General features: G+C 34.1%; 1 protein-coding gene across 4 annotated transcripts in view; it reads left to right on the forward strand.

Annotated features, from left to right (window-relative positions):
* The window catches only part of LOC149567301 (Galactose oxidase/kelch repeat superfamily protein), a 228,799-nt gene that overhangs the window by 134,217 nt on the left and 79,660 nt on the right, over nt 1–14,922 (forward strand). For all 4 annotated transcript variants that reach the window (XM_089820483.1, XM_089820480.1, XM_089820481.1 and 1 more), the window contains 2 exons: nt 14,048–14,164; nt 14,499–14,604. In XM_089820483.1, coding sequence (XP_089676609.1) covers nt 14,048–14,164; nt 14,499–14,604 — 223 coding nt within the window. The remainder of the gene's footprint in view (nt 1–14,047; nt 14,165–14,498; nt 14,605–14,922) is intronic.

Here is a 14,922-nt window from a genome sequence, read left to right on the forward strand (position 1 = left end):
CTAGGAAATAATGTAGAAGTCCAAGATCCTTCATATCAAATTCAGCTATGAGGTCTTGTTTGCATTTACCTATAAGGTGGTCCGCACTTGTTATCTATGAGTCATCAACATAAAGATCAAGAATTAACATTTCATTGTTAGATATTTTGAAATATATGTTAGGATCAACTTCATTTCTAGAGTATCCTAACTTGGAGAGATAGCTGTCTATCCTCTCATACCAAGCCCTTGGAGCTTGCTTAAGGCCATAGAGAGCTTTCTTCACTTTGCATACATAATGCTTCCTGCCATGTGTGGTGAACCCTTTAGGTTGTTCTATATATATTTCTTCTTCAATGATGTCGTTTAAGAAGGTTGTCTTTATATCTATCTGATGTATTTTCTATCTTTTGGATGCAGCAATGGCAATTACCATTCTTATAGAGGTGTACCGTGCTGCTGGAGCAAATGTTTCTTCATAATCAATTCTGGCCTTCTGACAAAAACCCCTTGCAACAAATCTGGCTTTGTGTTTTGAATGCTTCCATTTTGAAGATACACCTGATTTGTCTTTAGGTCTAGCCACAATATCTCAAACATCATTTTTTAGAATGGATTGATATTCCTCTACCATTACATCTTTCCATGCTTGACTTTTTAAAGCCTCCTCAAGATTAGTTGGTTCTATTTTTGTGAGTTCTGTTATTAGGGCAACATAGCATTTTTTATTTTTTGTTCTCTTATTTTCGCTAGAAATCTCATTTGGTTCTATATTGTTCTCTTCAATCATTTTTCTAGCCCATAGTGGTCTTTTCTTGTGATTTAAAACCTCATCATTCTCAGCATTAGATGCAGATATGTCTTGTTCTTTGGAAAAAATCTCCCTCAAATTTCCAGTTGAATTATCTTCTATAGTATTCTCCCTTTGATTCTTAGTAATAGGATCATCTTCTATGATGAACTCCCTCTGATTCTCAATTTCCTCGTCTTCTTTGTTTAAGGATGTTTTGAAAGCGATATCTTTGTTAAACTTAACATCCCTACTGATTTCAACAAACTTTTGTCTTGGAATATATACTCTGTATCCCTAAGTTGTTTCATAGTAGCCAATGAATATGCCTTTCTTTCCGGAAGGTTCTAATTTAGACCTTTTCTCTTTGGGAATGTGAGTGTAGACTAGACAATTGAAAATTCTCAGATGACTAAAGTCTAGTTTGTTCCTTGTGAAGGCTTTTTTGGGAGTTACATTTTCTAATATTGCATGAGGACTTATGTTTTGAATGTATACTGCTGTACTTGTTACTTCGGCCCAAAAAGACATCGGGAGATTTTGGTCGTGAATCATGGTTTTTGCTGCTTCTATAGTAGTTCTATTTTTCCTTTTTGCAACCCCATTTTGTTGAGGATTATAAGGTATTGTAGTCTCCCTCTTAATCCCAACAAAAATACAAAATTCTTTGAAGATGTCAAATGTATACTCACCTCCATTATTTGACCTTAATGTTTTTATTTTCTTTCTAGTGTGATTTTCCACTAGAGCTTTAAATTCTTTGATTTTTTGTAAAACTTCATTAGATTCTTTAAATTTAAGAAAGTATATCCATGTTTTTCTAGAGTAATCATCAATGAAAGTCACATAGTACAATAATCCCCCTACTGAAGATGTTGACATGGGTCCACACAAGTCGGTGTGAACAAGTTCTAGAACAATTTTAGACTTGTGTTTACTTAAAGGAAATATCCTTTTTTAATTTTTTCCTAGGGCACACCCTTTACAAATACTAATGTGATCTGATTTGAGATTAGGTATGCTTGTAGTGATTTTCCCTATGGTAGGAAGGGCACTAAAGCCAAGGTGCCCTAATCTTCTATGCCAAAGTTCATTTGATTTATGGACTTCATGATTTATTGCTTGAGATTTTGCTTTAATACTTAATTTGTACAGGCTTCCATCTCTTGATCCTATACTAATGGCGTACTTTATGTTAGAGTCTTTAAGCCATAGTAACACCTTATCCTCATTGAAGGCGACACAATATCCTTGATTGGCTAGATCTGAATTGGAGATTAGGTTTCTTTGTATCCCTAGTACAAATAACACATCTTTTAAATTAAGAGTTTCTCCTATTTTTATTTATAAGGAGCATGTCCCAATTCCTTTTACTAGATAAGTAGAATTTTTACCAACTGTAACTTCTTCCGTGCAGTACTCTTTGAATGTTTTTAAACTGATTTCTAAATCCAGTTATATGTCTTGAAGCTCCACCATCTATTATCCAAGTAATATTACTTGTATTTAATTCACTTGACAAGGCTAGATAGGATAGAGGATTTTCAACTTCACGAGACTCAGCTAGGGTAACTTGTTTTTCCTTCCTTCCAGGACAAAATCTTCGGATGTGACCAAACTTATCACATGGATAGCACTATACTTTGAATAGATCTCATTCTTTGTGATTTTGAGAGTTATTTCCTCTCTTGGGTTTGAATTTTGTCTTCTTTCCTTTGTTTCTAGAGTTTGTATGTAGTGCTTGGATCTCTCCTTATATGTACAAATTCCTCTTGATATTAGCCGTGACTCCTCTTGAGTGCATTTGTTCTTTAGTTGATCAAATTTTGGAAGACAAGGTCGACTTACACATTGAATGAATGATTCCCATGATATTGGTAGTCCTCTTAGAGCAATTAGTGAAAGTTCTGAGTCATCTACATTGTTTCCAATGATGGCAAGTTGATCCTTTATTTCAGAGATCCTTATGAAGTAAGTCATTATTGCCTCTCCTTTGGTTATTTTTATATGCATGAGTTGCTGCTTTAAGATCAATATTCTGCTTGCATTGTTTATTTCAAATGTATCTTTTATAGTTTTAAATATTTCATAAGCTGTGTTCAATCTTGCTATTGAAGGGAGAATATGATCTCTAACAGCATCAATTATAATTTTCTTGGCTTTTCTGTTTCATCTGTTCCAAGTAGTTCTTTCAAGCTCTTCTTCAGGCATCTGTAGATCTTTTTCTATGAACGATTCTAACTCAAGTTTTTCAAGTAAGGCTATAATCCGTATTTTCCACGAAGACAAGTTTCCAGCCCCTTCCAGTCTATCTTCTACTTTGATCTCATTCACCATTTTATTTTGACTGATACGACAAAATCTTATACCGATATGTTTCCTATGGATGATCCAAACCTGTCTCTATACCCGTCTGTAATAATAAGTTTCAAATTGATTTTCCTCTAGCTAGGCTCTGATACCATGAAAAGGTAATCGGATCTTTATAGAGAAATATCAATTTATTTATCTCAGACATGAACTACATTCAGATCAAGAAAAAAAAAAAAAAAAAAAAATTATATATATATAATGGTGATGACAGTATTGAGTGACTGTAGTAATCGTTATGGCTTGTTAATGATTCTGATTGTTACAGTCACTGATAGCATGAGGGTATATATATTGCATGAAGAGTCAATGTCCACGGAGGGACATGACTCTCCCGTGGCATATGCCACAGAGTCATGGCCCTCCATGGCTTGACTAAATAATTATAGATACTGATCTTGGACTATCGGTTAGTCTAAACAGTCTTGATTTCATCAGAATAATTATGATTAAAGACTAATTCAAATATATGTGTGTGTGTGTGTGTGTGTATTATTATTTTATCTATTTAAGTTTATTTTATATGTATGTATGTATATTATTATTATTTCTTAATTGCGCACACACACACACACACACACACACATATATACATACATATATATAACTATAGTAATAATCTGATAATTCCAATCTGAATGAATCTATAATCTTAACAATAGTACTCTGCTCGATATGGAGATCAAATAGAGGAAGAATTGAAAGGCAAAATAGAAACTAATGAATGATTTGGAAGTATTATAGATAACAACTGCAATCAATGGCAATGTTAATATTATTAAGGATCCCTCATGTGATAATCCATCTATGACAGTACTGTAAAGTTAAAATAAAAGACTAGTATCCACTTGGAAACCCAACAATGGTGGAGTAAGCATTCTTAAGACTCAATTGTCGCTTGCCAAACCTCTTTGTGCGAACCAATCAATATTGTAAGGAATCCTTCAATTAGCATCACCTAAAGTTGCAGATCAATATTAATGGGAGGTAGTGATTTCTTATCAATATTGTTGTCATCAGTTGAAGCCATTGATTGATGTCACTCACCAACTGAATTATGGCACAGTGACTGTTAAAAGATGGCTTAATAATTGTGACTAAGAGATGAATGGAAATTAACAACGATTGAGATCAATAATAATATCTCCAACTTGTTTTAACTATCGTTTATGCAAATTTATAATTTAGAGTTTACGTGTTCAATGTTGGTCAAGGATAATGATTAAGAAAAGAATAGACTATTGATTAGTCAAAATCATCATAACAAGTAGATTGTATCAATGATTAACAAACAAGGCATTGACTAGTCTAAATGGGTGATAAGCAAATGATTTGTATAGGGTGGACAGCGGTTAGAATTGATTTTTCATGAGAAGGGATGCAAAGACAGTAATTACCATATCAAAGAGATTAAATAACTTAAATAAGGATCTGATTTTTTATTATCAATAAAAAAGGGATCTGATTTTTTATTAAGACTAGATGGTAACAAACAGACATAACTCTTGCAAGGAGTCACAACCTTCCAAACCAAGGGAGTAGATATAAGATGTCATTCCACCTCATTCTAAACATGCCATTGGACATTTTATTTCTTATTCACTTCTTATAGGGTTTGCTCGTATATGAGCAAATTGCCATTTGCAAATTGGTTGCAAGTTACATATAGCAGATCAGAGATGGCAGAATAAAAGACTAATCAGAAATAGCAACATAATCTGAAGTTGCAAGCATATAACTGTTGATCTGAAACAGCAGCATAGTGATATAGCATTTTGCCTGTTCAATTTATCATATCAGATACAGTAAACGATTTTTGAAAGCAATATTAATCGTTTGTATCAGACTTAGCATCATCCTAGTATCGTTATTAATGATAAAGTAATCTTCTTCATAGCATATTTCATATTTGTATATCAGACTTATTCTTATACCCTCTTGCATATATTTATAGCTTTATATTAGAAATAGAAATTTATAAATCATATACCTTCCATTACATAGTTTAAGCGCAAGCATTTGATAGAGTGAGAAAGAGAAGTAAAAGAAATTGTTGCAACTTTCTAAGTTAGCCGAAAAGGGGACATTATATTGAGGATCACTATAGACTCTAGAGTATAAATTGTTAGGATAAGTTGACATTAATCTTGCAACACTAATTCATTTTTAAGTGTCTCTATGATCCTTTGAAGGTGTATTTAGATGTGTATTTGGATGTTTGAGGACATGAGATAAAAATATTTAATATTTATTTGCTTGTGGCAAATTGTAATTGCATTTATAAAAGCGGATCCAATCATTGGTGGTGGTTTTAAAGCACATTGGTAGAATATTCATTTTAGGAATCTACTTTGGTAGTGGGGTGTTGGTTCCCAAAACCATAGATTGGAATCCTACGAGCTTTGCCTGCTCGATGCTGCGATATCCAACCGGTTATGGCCAACTTGACGAAACTGAACAATGTGGTCCGAGTTCCTTGCACTTCTGGCAAAACCAAGGTGGGTGTACCTGATCCTAGACAACAACCTTAAATCCAAGATGCTTAAAGCAAATCGGTTGGAACACAAATACAATGAAAGTTTTCCAAATGACAAGAATTATGGAAAACCTCAAACTTGCAATTTATGAATTAAGAATAAAAGTAAATGATTGTATGGATGCTTTTAAAATAAGAATAAGTTTAATGCAACAAATGAATATATTAATTCTTTAGAGGGAAAGATATGAAATAATTGCCAGAATATGGATTATGAATCAGCAGTAAAATAAAGACCAGTGCTTAATTAAATGGGCAATTAGAGTCAATATTATAAGTTGAAATGTACAACTTTATAATGTTCAATGTATTTAAACTCTATACAAATTAATAATCCAGACGCGACAGATCAATTATACGAATGCAATTTTAAACTAGTCTAGGATACACTTTAACTCCTGTGATATAGGGACAAACTAGACATAAATACATAAATAACTAAATATTTCACAATATTTATTTTTATCAAGTTTAAAATCAATAATGACCCAGTCCACTTGTCCGAACATTAAAATATTTATAGAATTAAAAAAATAATTATAAAAGACAACTTAATAATAATTCAACTCCAAAAATTAAAAATAAATAATTACACCAGAAATAAAATCACAATAAAGACACTCCTTACAGATGATCTATCTAGTGCGAATCTATCTAGACCACATAAAATTTACCCAATAATTCAAATCCACGAGCTTTGTTCAATCGCTCATTCCTTTATCAATGAAAGAATACAATATATCAAATTGTGCATAGGATCTGTAAATTTTTTAGTATGAATATGAATTGTTCACTGTGTGTCACACTTCTATTATTTATATAGGTAAAAAGGGTGCAAATGAAAAGGCATCACTATGCACAATACCTAATCGCAATTTATAACTAACCTAGACGATAATGATAACTTGATGAATTACCCGATGAAATGAAGGCGGCTAGTAACATATAATAAGTTTTTTAGAGATTTTTCGATGAGCTTAATAACAAATCAAAATTGTCCACAAGCATGCATATCTCCAAGGTAGGTATTCTGTGCAGATCAGTTTTCCACTAAACACCCTGTAACAACACACGACTCAATTTGATTCATCGGTGTTTTATTTTGTATCACTCTTTCCTCAATGCTCGGGCTGAGAGTGATCAAGACGTGGTCATTCACTTGCTGAATGTGATGAGCGGGCGCACTGGGAGTTCAGTACTTTATAGACACACAAATCATACACCTCCCCAATTTCACTAGAATAGAGCCATGCCATTATTTACCAAAACCTGATTTGTGTGTAATGAATGAGGATCTCCGCATCACGGGTATCTCTACCTTTCTCATTTTCACGTTCTAATCACACTTCTTGTACTGCTGCCTATACAAGACTTCATCATGGTTTATCACAAGGATCCATGCCGTTAATGAACACATTTCTAACTTTTCACTTGCATACATTTTATTAATGTCTTGCGCAAAGCTCTATAACTGAGTCATTGTGCATGGATTCATATGCGACACAATGTCTTTTGGCCCTCCTTGATGGATGCTGACTAGATAAAGTCCTTTACAAACTGGATACCACCAATCGAACTTTGAGACAAATTCCATTGTTGCTAGACAACCTTGACATGCCGTAATGGATAATTAGTACTTTTCCATCAGTGATAAACATCCCTATATCATTTTGGTGAAGATTTCCTTCCTCTGCTTAAACACCTGCATCAAACAAATGAGAATATGTGTTAGTTAATCAAAGAAATGTTGACTTCTTGTACATGTACATTGGTATCCAATTTTCTGCTTCCACAGTGATTTCCATATTCCATCCTATAAATCACTGGCTGTTGCTTTTTATTCCAACATTTGCCTGACTCAGAATAACTTGAAATTTGAATTTGCCTGTAGACTAGATGAATGTCTTGAATATTTTAAATACTTCTGCTATGCATATATTTATCTGGAACTACTACTTGTTCACTGTATTTGAAAGACCAATATCAGATTGTATTTTGTTTACCACATAGGACATTCATTTAAGACCAATATCAGATTGTATTTTGTTTACCACATAGGACATTCATTTAACTCCCTTCAGTATTATTGCCGAGTAGAAATTCTGAGATTGTAGATTAATGACAACCATATATATTAGCAGAATATCTGCGCATTGATCATTTTATATGTACAACTGTCACTATCTCAACATTTGCTGAAAGAAGATGTAGCGTACATATCTTCAACACTATATCAATTAGTTTCCAGCCACAAGTCTACAGGTAAGTGAAGTATGTTTTTCCATCTCAGAACAACTGTAACTTTGCTGGGTAACACTCTTGCCATATACATATTCCTTATTCCTTCAACAAAGGGTGTACACATTACTGCTATATGGTGTTCTTCAATTCATGTGGGTAAATGGAAAACAGTTGACAATCCATCTTCATTGTATATATGCATGTGAATAATTTCAATCTCCACAATGGTCTACATGAGCAAATGAGCCAACTTCCCTTTCTACATTCTCCTGATCACTACTTCTGGCGACTTAAGCATATTGGTTGAATATAAGTAGTGGGTAAGATCTCAAAATTCTCTCTTTTCTCTTTTCCACAGTGCTTAGGACAAAAATTTTGCTAAAATTTAGAGCTCCATCATGGGGTACAATTGGAATTGCACATCATTCATGTTGACATATGTTGTCTGCATGTTATGCAGAGTGGAACTCCCAAGTTTTCACGTTGTGCGTGTTAGCTATTAGAGCCAATGGAGTGAAGGCCATGTGATCGCCAACTTTCTTGTATAAGGTTTTTATGATTTCCAAGAGGTGGGGCATATGGTTTCTATAGGTGGATTTGTCTATTGTTTTGGGATACCACACTTGGATTCTCATCCTTATTCCAGGTAGAAGATGAGTTGTTTTGCTGCTTGTTGAAGTAACAAAGTGCTGCCAGAATACTGGCAAAGAGAGATGTTGTAGTGATGCATACTTTTTGAAGGATCAATACAAGCATTGGATCTATTTGGGTGTGAAGTATTTTCCCGTAAGTGTTTCTTCATGTAAATTCTGTGTCACTTGTGGTATCATTTATTAATGATATTATTATTAAATGTTCCTTGCATAAGCTTTGTGGGTAATCTTTCATAATGTATCTATTTTCAGATTTGCATATACCTGTCTTGAAGTTAATACTGCAAGAGTAACATAGATTGACCTTGATTTCCAATGTCAACATAATTCAATTTTACGGTGGGATTTTGATCCCAAAGGCACCACCTAGATTGATGAGGAGATACAAAAGGGATTGGTTGTATTTCCATTGGATGAGGCAGAGGTTCTGAGTCAGATTCTGATTTTGAGTAGTGTTGGTAGATGCCAAATAAGGGCAGCCTTATACTTTCTGTCACTATGTTTTTGTGACTTAGTCATTTTGTACTTCAGACTCGTAGGCTGCATTTTGTTGTATTTTTTATTATCATATGCCTATCACACATGAGTTAATAAAAATTTGAAATTGATAATTGTTTAGTTATTCTAACTCTTATGTGGATTGTATGATGTATATGATATTATCATATGAAAAGTTGAAATGCCCTCATATTTAAAATAAAATTCTTTTTCTGTATGCCCTTCCCTTTTGCTGCCCCTAGCCATCTCCTAAAATGGTTGCAAAAAAGGCCACCCCCAAAATTTGTCCACCTTGTTGGGTCTTTTGGGATCGTTGCAAATGTACTAAGCACTGTCATGTATTTGGTATGTGTTTTCCAACTGCAGCCTCCCCTTATATTTATAAGAGAGTGAGAGAATAGATATGTTGGGACATGTTTGTTCTTTATCATAATTAAACTCTTATATATATATATATATCTTGATGTAATCTATCCGAGTATAGCTACAAAACATCAATTCTCCCTCTTAGCTGGGGAGGATAAACATGTGACCATATATTACCTCAATGTAATATAAGAATATCTTTGATCAAAAGATATTCAACATTTTGATATCACATTTGATGTCATGAGTATTGGTCTTCCAGAATATCAACATATGATATTCACCAATTACTTAATAAGGTTGGATATCACATCACATATCATGAGTAGTGGTCTCCCAAAATATTGATATTCGATATTCACCAAGTACTCAATTAAGGTTTGATATCACATTTGATATCATGAGAATTGGTCTCTTAGAATATCGACATTCGATATTCACCAAGTACTCAAAAAGTATTGATATCACATCTAATACCATGAGTATTGGTCTTCTAGAATATACGATATTCACCAATTACTCAAAAATATTTGATATCACATCTAATATCATGAGGATTGGTCTCCCAGAATATCAATGATATTATCCAAATACTGAGTAATGGCCTTCCAGAATGTTGAGATGTTAGATATTCACCAAGTATTGTGAATAATGGCCTTCCAAAACATCAGGTTGCATGATATTCACCAATTACTTTGTGTAATGGCCCTCCAGAACATCAATTTGCATAACATTCACCATGTACTCAAAAAATATTTATAAGGTATGTGCACTCTCATTCTCATAATGCTTACCATATAAACATCCACCATGCAAAGCATAATCTATCATGATTTGCATAGACATCGTAGGATATTCATCATAATAGAAAATTAAGTTATTGTATGATTGTCACCTTTCAATAACTTTTGCAAATACAAGTGACATCATTTGGAATTTGTCACTTGCTTATGATGTACACAGGGGGTAGGCCCATTAAAATCATGTAGTCACACACACGAACTTTCAAACTCCCTCTGAATTTGATATGATCAAAATCTTCAAAGATCAGCTGAAACATATCCTCCATTCACTCCTTCAAGTGGATGTGTCAGACTCCCTTTGGACATCAATCTTTTGAGCTCCTTTACGTTTCAAGAAGTGTAGACTCCCTCTAAATATATATCATCAGAGCTCTTCATCTAGAATTATCAGACTCCTTCTCAATCTCCCTTTTCTTGTAATAACATCCTTGGAGGAAAAGATCAAGGCGCATAGCCGTAATAGAACATAGAAATAAGAGAGAGAATACTATAATACTCGAGGACAATAATAATAGTAGGAATAATCAGATATTCGTAATAATCATAATAGTGTAATATTGTTCTTTTAGGATAACATAATTACTCCATTCAAGATGGCATTCTTATTCAATGTTTATAATAAGAATTTGGAGACTCACAATAATACTTATATAATATATTCATACGTGCCTTACTATAGAGCCCACCTCTCATAGAAGATTTATACTAATATCTTAAACATATTAATAAATAATAAAAACTTAAAATAATGTTTCTCATACCTTACAGGGTTAGTGGGTGCCCGATTCCTTTGTTCTTCACATTGTAGATATTATAAACAACTATCTTATTTAATATCCTCTTTGATATATTTTGTCCTATATTTACTCGCATGCTTATTGTAATTTTATTCAAACTATTATATATTATTTGCTTCAGCCAAGGGTATACCTGTCATTCATGGCTTGTGTTCTAAGTCCCACGTGTGTACGTCAAACCCTTCCTTATTTCCTATTCGAGGATCCTTGTAGAGCATGTGAGGCCTACAGTATTTTTGTTGTAGGTGATGTCGTTGATTACATACAAATGGGTTTATTTTAATGTATCATCTCCTTAAGACCTTTACTTCCTTACCTTTATCGAGTGTGTGGGACTTGATGCCTCTACCTTCCCAAAGCCTTTGTTCAAATTCCCATGCATGCCATGAACGTGTCGCCCATGTGGTTAATATTTTACACGTAATACCTCCTTTTCCCTATCAAGGATGACTGTCTTATCCATTGCTTCGTACCCATATTAGTAATGCGTCCTTTTGTAGATGTTCGTGCATGCTAGTAGATTTTGCGGGACACCATTCTTCCAACAATTCAATCTAACATCCCTCGCAGATATATTCTTCTTGTTGGTGCTCTTCTATAACTTGTTGCAAATACTATTGTATGTATTCTTCTAGATTCGAGTCTTTGAAATCACCATTATCTGAAGAGACCACATCTAGACTACTACTATAATCACTTCTAATATACGTTAATTGTTTGTTCTTTGTTATTATGTTTATAACTACAATGTAATTGGGGTCTTGTTTGAGGTACTCAGATTTTATCCAGCGAATTGATAATCTTGTATGGTCCACATCACTTGATCTGATGCCTACTGCTAATATATTTACTCCTTGCCCCTTTATTGAATGCTGCTTGGTAGTCACTCCTCTTTGCACAGTCTTCTCTGCGTAGGCCACCTTGCTAATATTAGTGATGCCATCCTTTATTTGTTTTAAAATTGTTCCTTACCATCACACTGTGACATCCTCCAAAAGATTTGTTGTAGAGCCAGAGGCTACCAAAACAAAATTTATCGATGAATCATTCCAGTTCCCCATGGAATTTGTTAGAGCTTACCACGAGCAAATCTCTTCGACCCAACAAATTTTCGTCATGGTCATGCCTACCACTTATGAAAGGAAGTCTTTGCCTAAAGTCACCCACCATTGATGTCTTGCAAGCTCTCACATGTCCAAATTTAGGTTGAAGGGTTGCTTGTTAACCAACACACCAGATGGCAACAATTTTATGAATTTTTACTGATTGTCACTAGTAAAAAATCACCCACTCCTCTGCACATAGGGTGACATTAAGCCCATAATGCTCATCTGGTAAAGATGTAGTGGCCCTCTTGTTCCACTAGTTTTAGCTTACAAATTCTACCATTCTTACATGGTGAACAAAAACTGGTAGCATTAGGAGATTGTGCAGAGAAGCTCGTTCCCAATCTACAACAAAGCCCATATTGTATATTTGAACACACCAGCGCTGAATTAGATTGTGGAATATTGGTTGTCTCCTTTGTTTTGTGATAACTACTGGCAATGATTCATGGATGTATGAAATGGTATTGAAAATGGTACGTATGATTATGTAGTCCATCTATTTATTACCCTTTCTTACATTTGCAGTATGGCTTTGATACCATGTTGAGTTTTCCGAGATCACTGCAAATGTACTAAGCACAGCCATGTATTTGGTATGTGTTTTCCAACTGCAGCCTCCCCTTATATTTATAAGAGAGTCAAAGAATAAACATGTCATTTCATGGGACATGTCTGTTCATTTTTATAATTAAACTCTTATAGTTATATATACAATATCTCGTTACACACACACACACACACATCATATCATATCATGATGTAATTTATCCAAGTAAAGCTACAAATATCAACATCCCTCATCCCTGTGCTAGAAACTTGGGTCAACATAGATTTAGTTCATATCGTGTTCTTAAGGATGTGATATGGTTTTCAACATGTGTCTAATTATCTTTTGTGTGTGCTATCATATTATCTTCATTGTTAGAACTACCATGATTTGGACTTTAGGCAAATAAGTAGCAATAACAATGTCTTAGTAACGGTTAAATGCTCTTTTCCTAAAACCCGTGAATTTTTGTACATTGATGGATGGACGAACTAAAATTTTGATAACAATTTTTTTGAGATGCTAGGAAAATAGTGATGCTTTATGATCAATTGTTACCTCGATCTTAACTTTTGAACATTGTAGAAGATGCTTGCTGATTTATGATATGGTATGTTATTTTATATGAAGAAAATTTCAAGAAAACATTAATGAGGATTCAAACAAAGAAAATAGATAGTGTAACACGGGGACTAGCACCCCCCTCCCAAAACTTGAAGTACCCGTCCTCGGGATGTCCCCACACCGGATACTTGCATACCCAAGTACCCCCACCTCCGCCATTCCGCAACCATGCTGCCGCTGGGATGGGTTCTTGAATTTCTATTTGAATTTTGATTGTTGAATGTTACTATGTTGAATGTTCAATGATTCTAGTTCATGTTGCAATTTTTCTATTTTCAAGTATTTTAATTTTGTATGTTCTATTGAAACGTCATTTCATAACAAGCATTTCAAGTTCTATATTATACTATACAACACCCCTCCCTTCCTCATCCTCCCCTTGTTGTCGTCCCCTGGCCATCTCCCTGCAGTCCAAAAAATTGGGCCCATATTCTCCTTGTCCCAGAAACTTGTCCCGTCTTCCCAGTGTACCAGGGTTACATTGATTAAATAGATGTATGTGTTTTTAATGTGGTGAAGCGAGTTCACTATTATTTTTGTGACATTTACATTGCTATTTTGCATTTGTGTAAAATAATTAATGGATAAAGTCTACTTACAAGATAAATGGTTGTTTTTGTATAGCTGGGCAGTTTACTGCTTTGAAACTTAAGGATGAAACCAAATCATCCATGTGCTTTAATATTTTTTTCCATATGTATGAATGTGGCTTTAAATGTATTTTTGTTCTGTAGATATTTTTATATGGAGGATACTTCAAAGACCATATACCTGATAAAGATACCTCTGAAAAAGGAATTGTACTTGCAGATATGTGGGTCCTTGATCCAAGAGCTGGGGAGTGGAATAAGGTGAAACTGTATATCTGATCACTTTTTTTGCTTTCCTAGTTTTCATAAAAGAATTACCATATATTTTCAAAGTATATATAATATTCTCCATAGTTTTTTAAAGTTATTCACATCTATCTATCTATCTATCTATCTATATATATTGATCTCATTTAATCTGATGTTTGCATTGGCGATGGATGGTTTGCAAGTAGGAAATTCACAATATTATTTGTTTGCAACAACTGAATTCTGTTCATTGACGACTACTTTCTTTTAGTTGCTTTGTCCCAATTAGGTATTGATGGAGTTTAAGATCTTCCAAACAAATAGTTGACTTATTTTCTGATATCAGGTAAAGAAGCTGGGAATGCCCCCCGGAGCACGTGCAGGGTTCTCAATGTGTGTTCACAAAAAACGTGCTCTTCTATTTGGAGGTGTGGTTGATATGGAGGTTAAAGGTAATCCTGTTTCCTACAAATAAAATGAATTGTCGGTTAGTTATACTCTTGTTTTTCTGCATTAGTTAGACATGTTATAATCTTGTGCATTAGTTGGGCTCTGTCTGAGTCAGATCTGTATACAAGAAGACCAGCTATAACCTCTGTACGAAGTTATAAACTACCTAAACCTGTCATAGCATGCAGACACAAAAAACCACAAAATTAATGCCTCCTATTTTTTCTATGAGATCTCAAAACCACATGCACTTAGATTGTTTTTCATCAGCTCTTCTTCTGTTGTTTACTTCTGTCCAGCCTTTAGCTTTCTTCACATCC

The sequence above is a fragment of the Cupressus sempervirens genome, chromosome 3, assembly GCF_028749045.1.
Source record: "Cupressus sempervirens isolate cs-2001-9-10 chromosome 3, ASM2874904v1, whole genome shotgun sequence".
NCBI classification, from domain to species: Eukaryota; Viridiplantae; Streptophyta; class Pinopsida; order Cupressales; family Cupressaceae; genus Cupressus; species Cupressus sempervirens.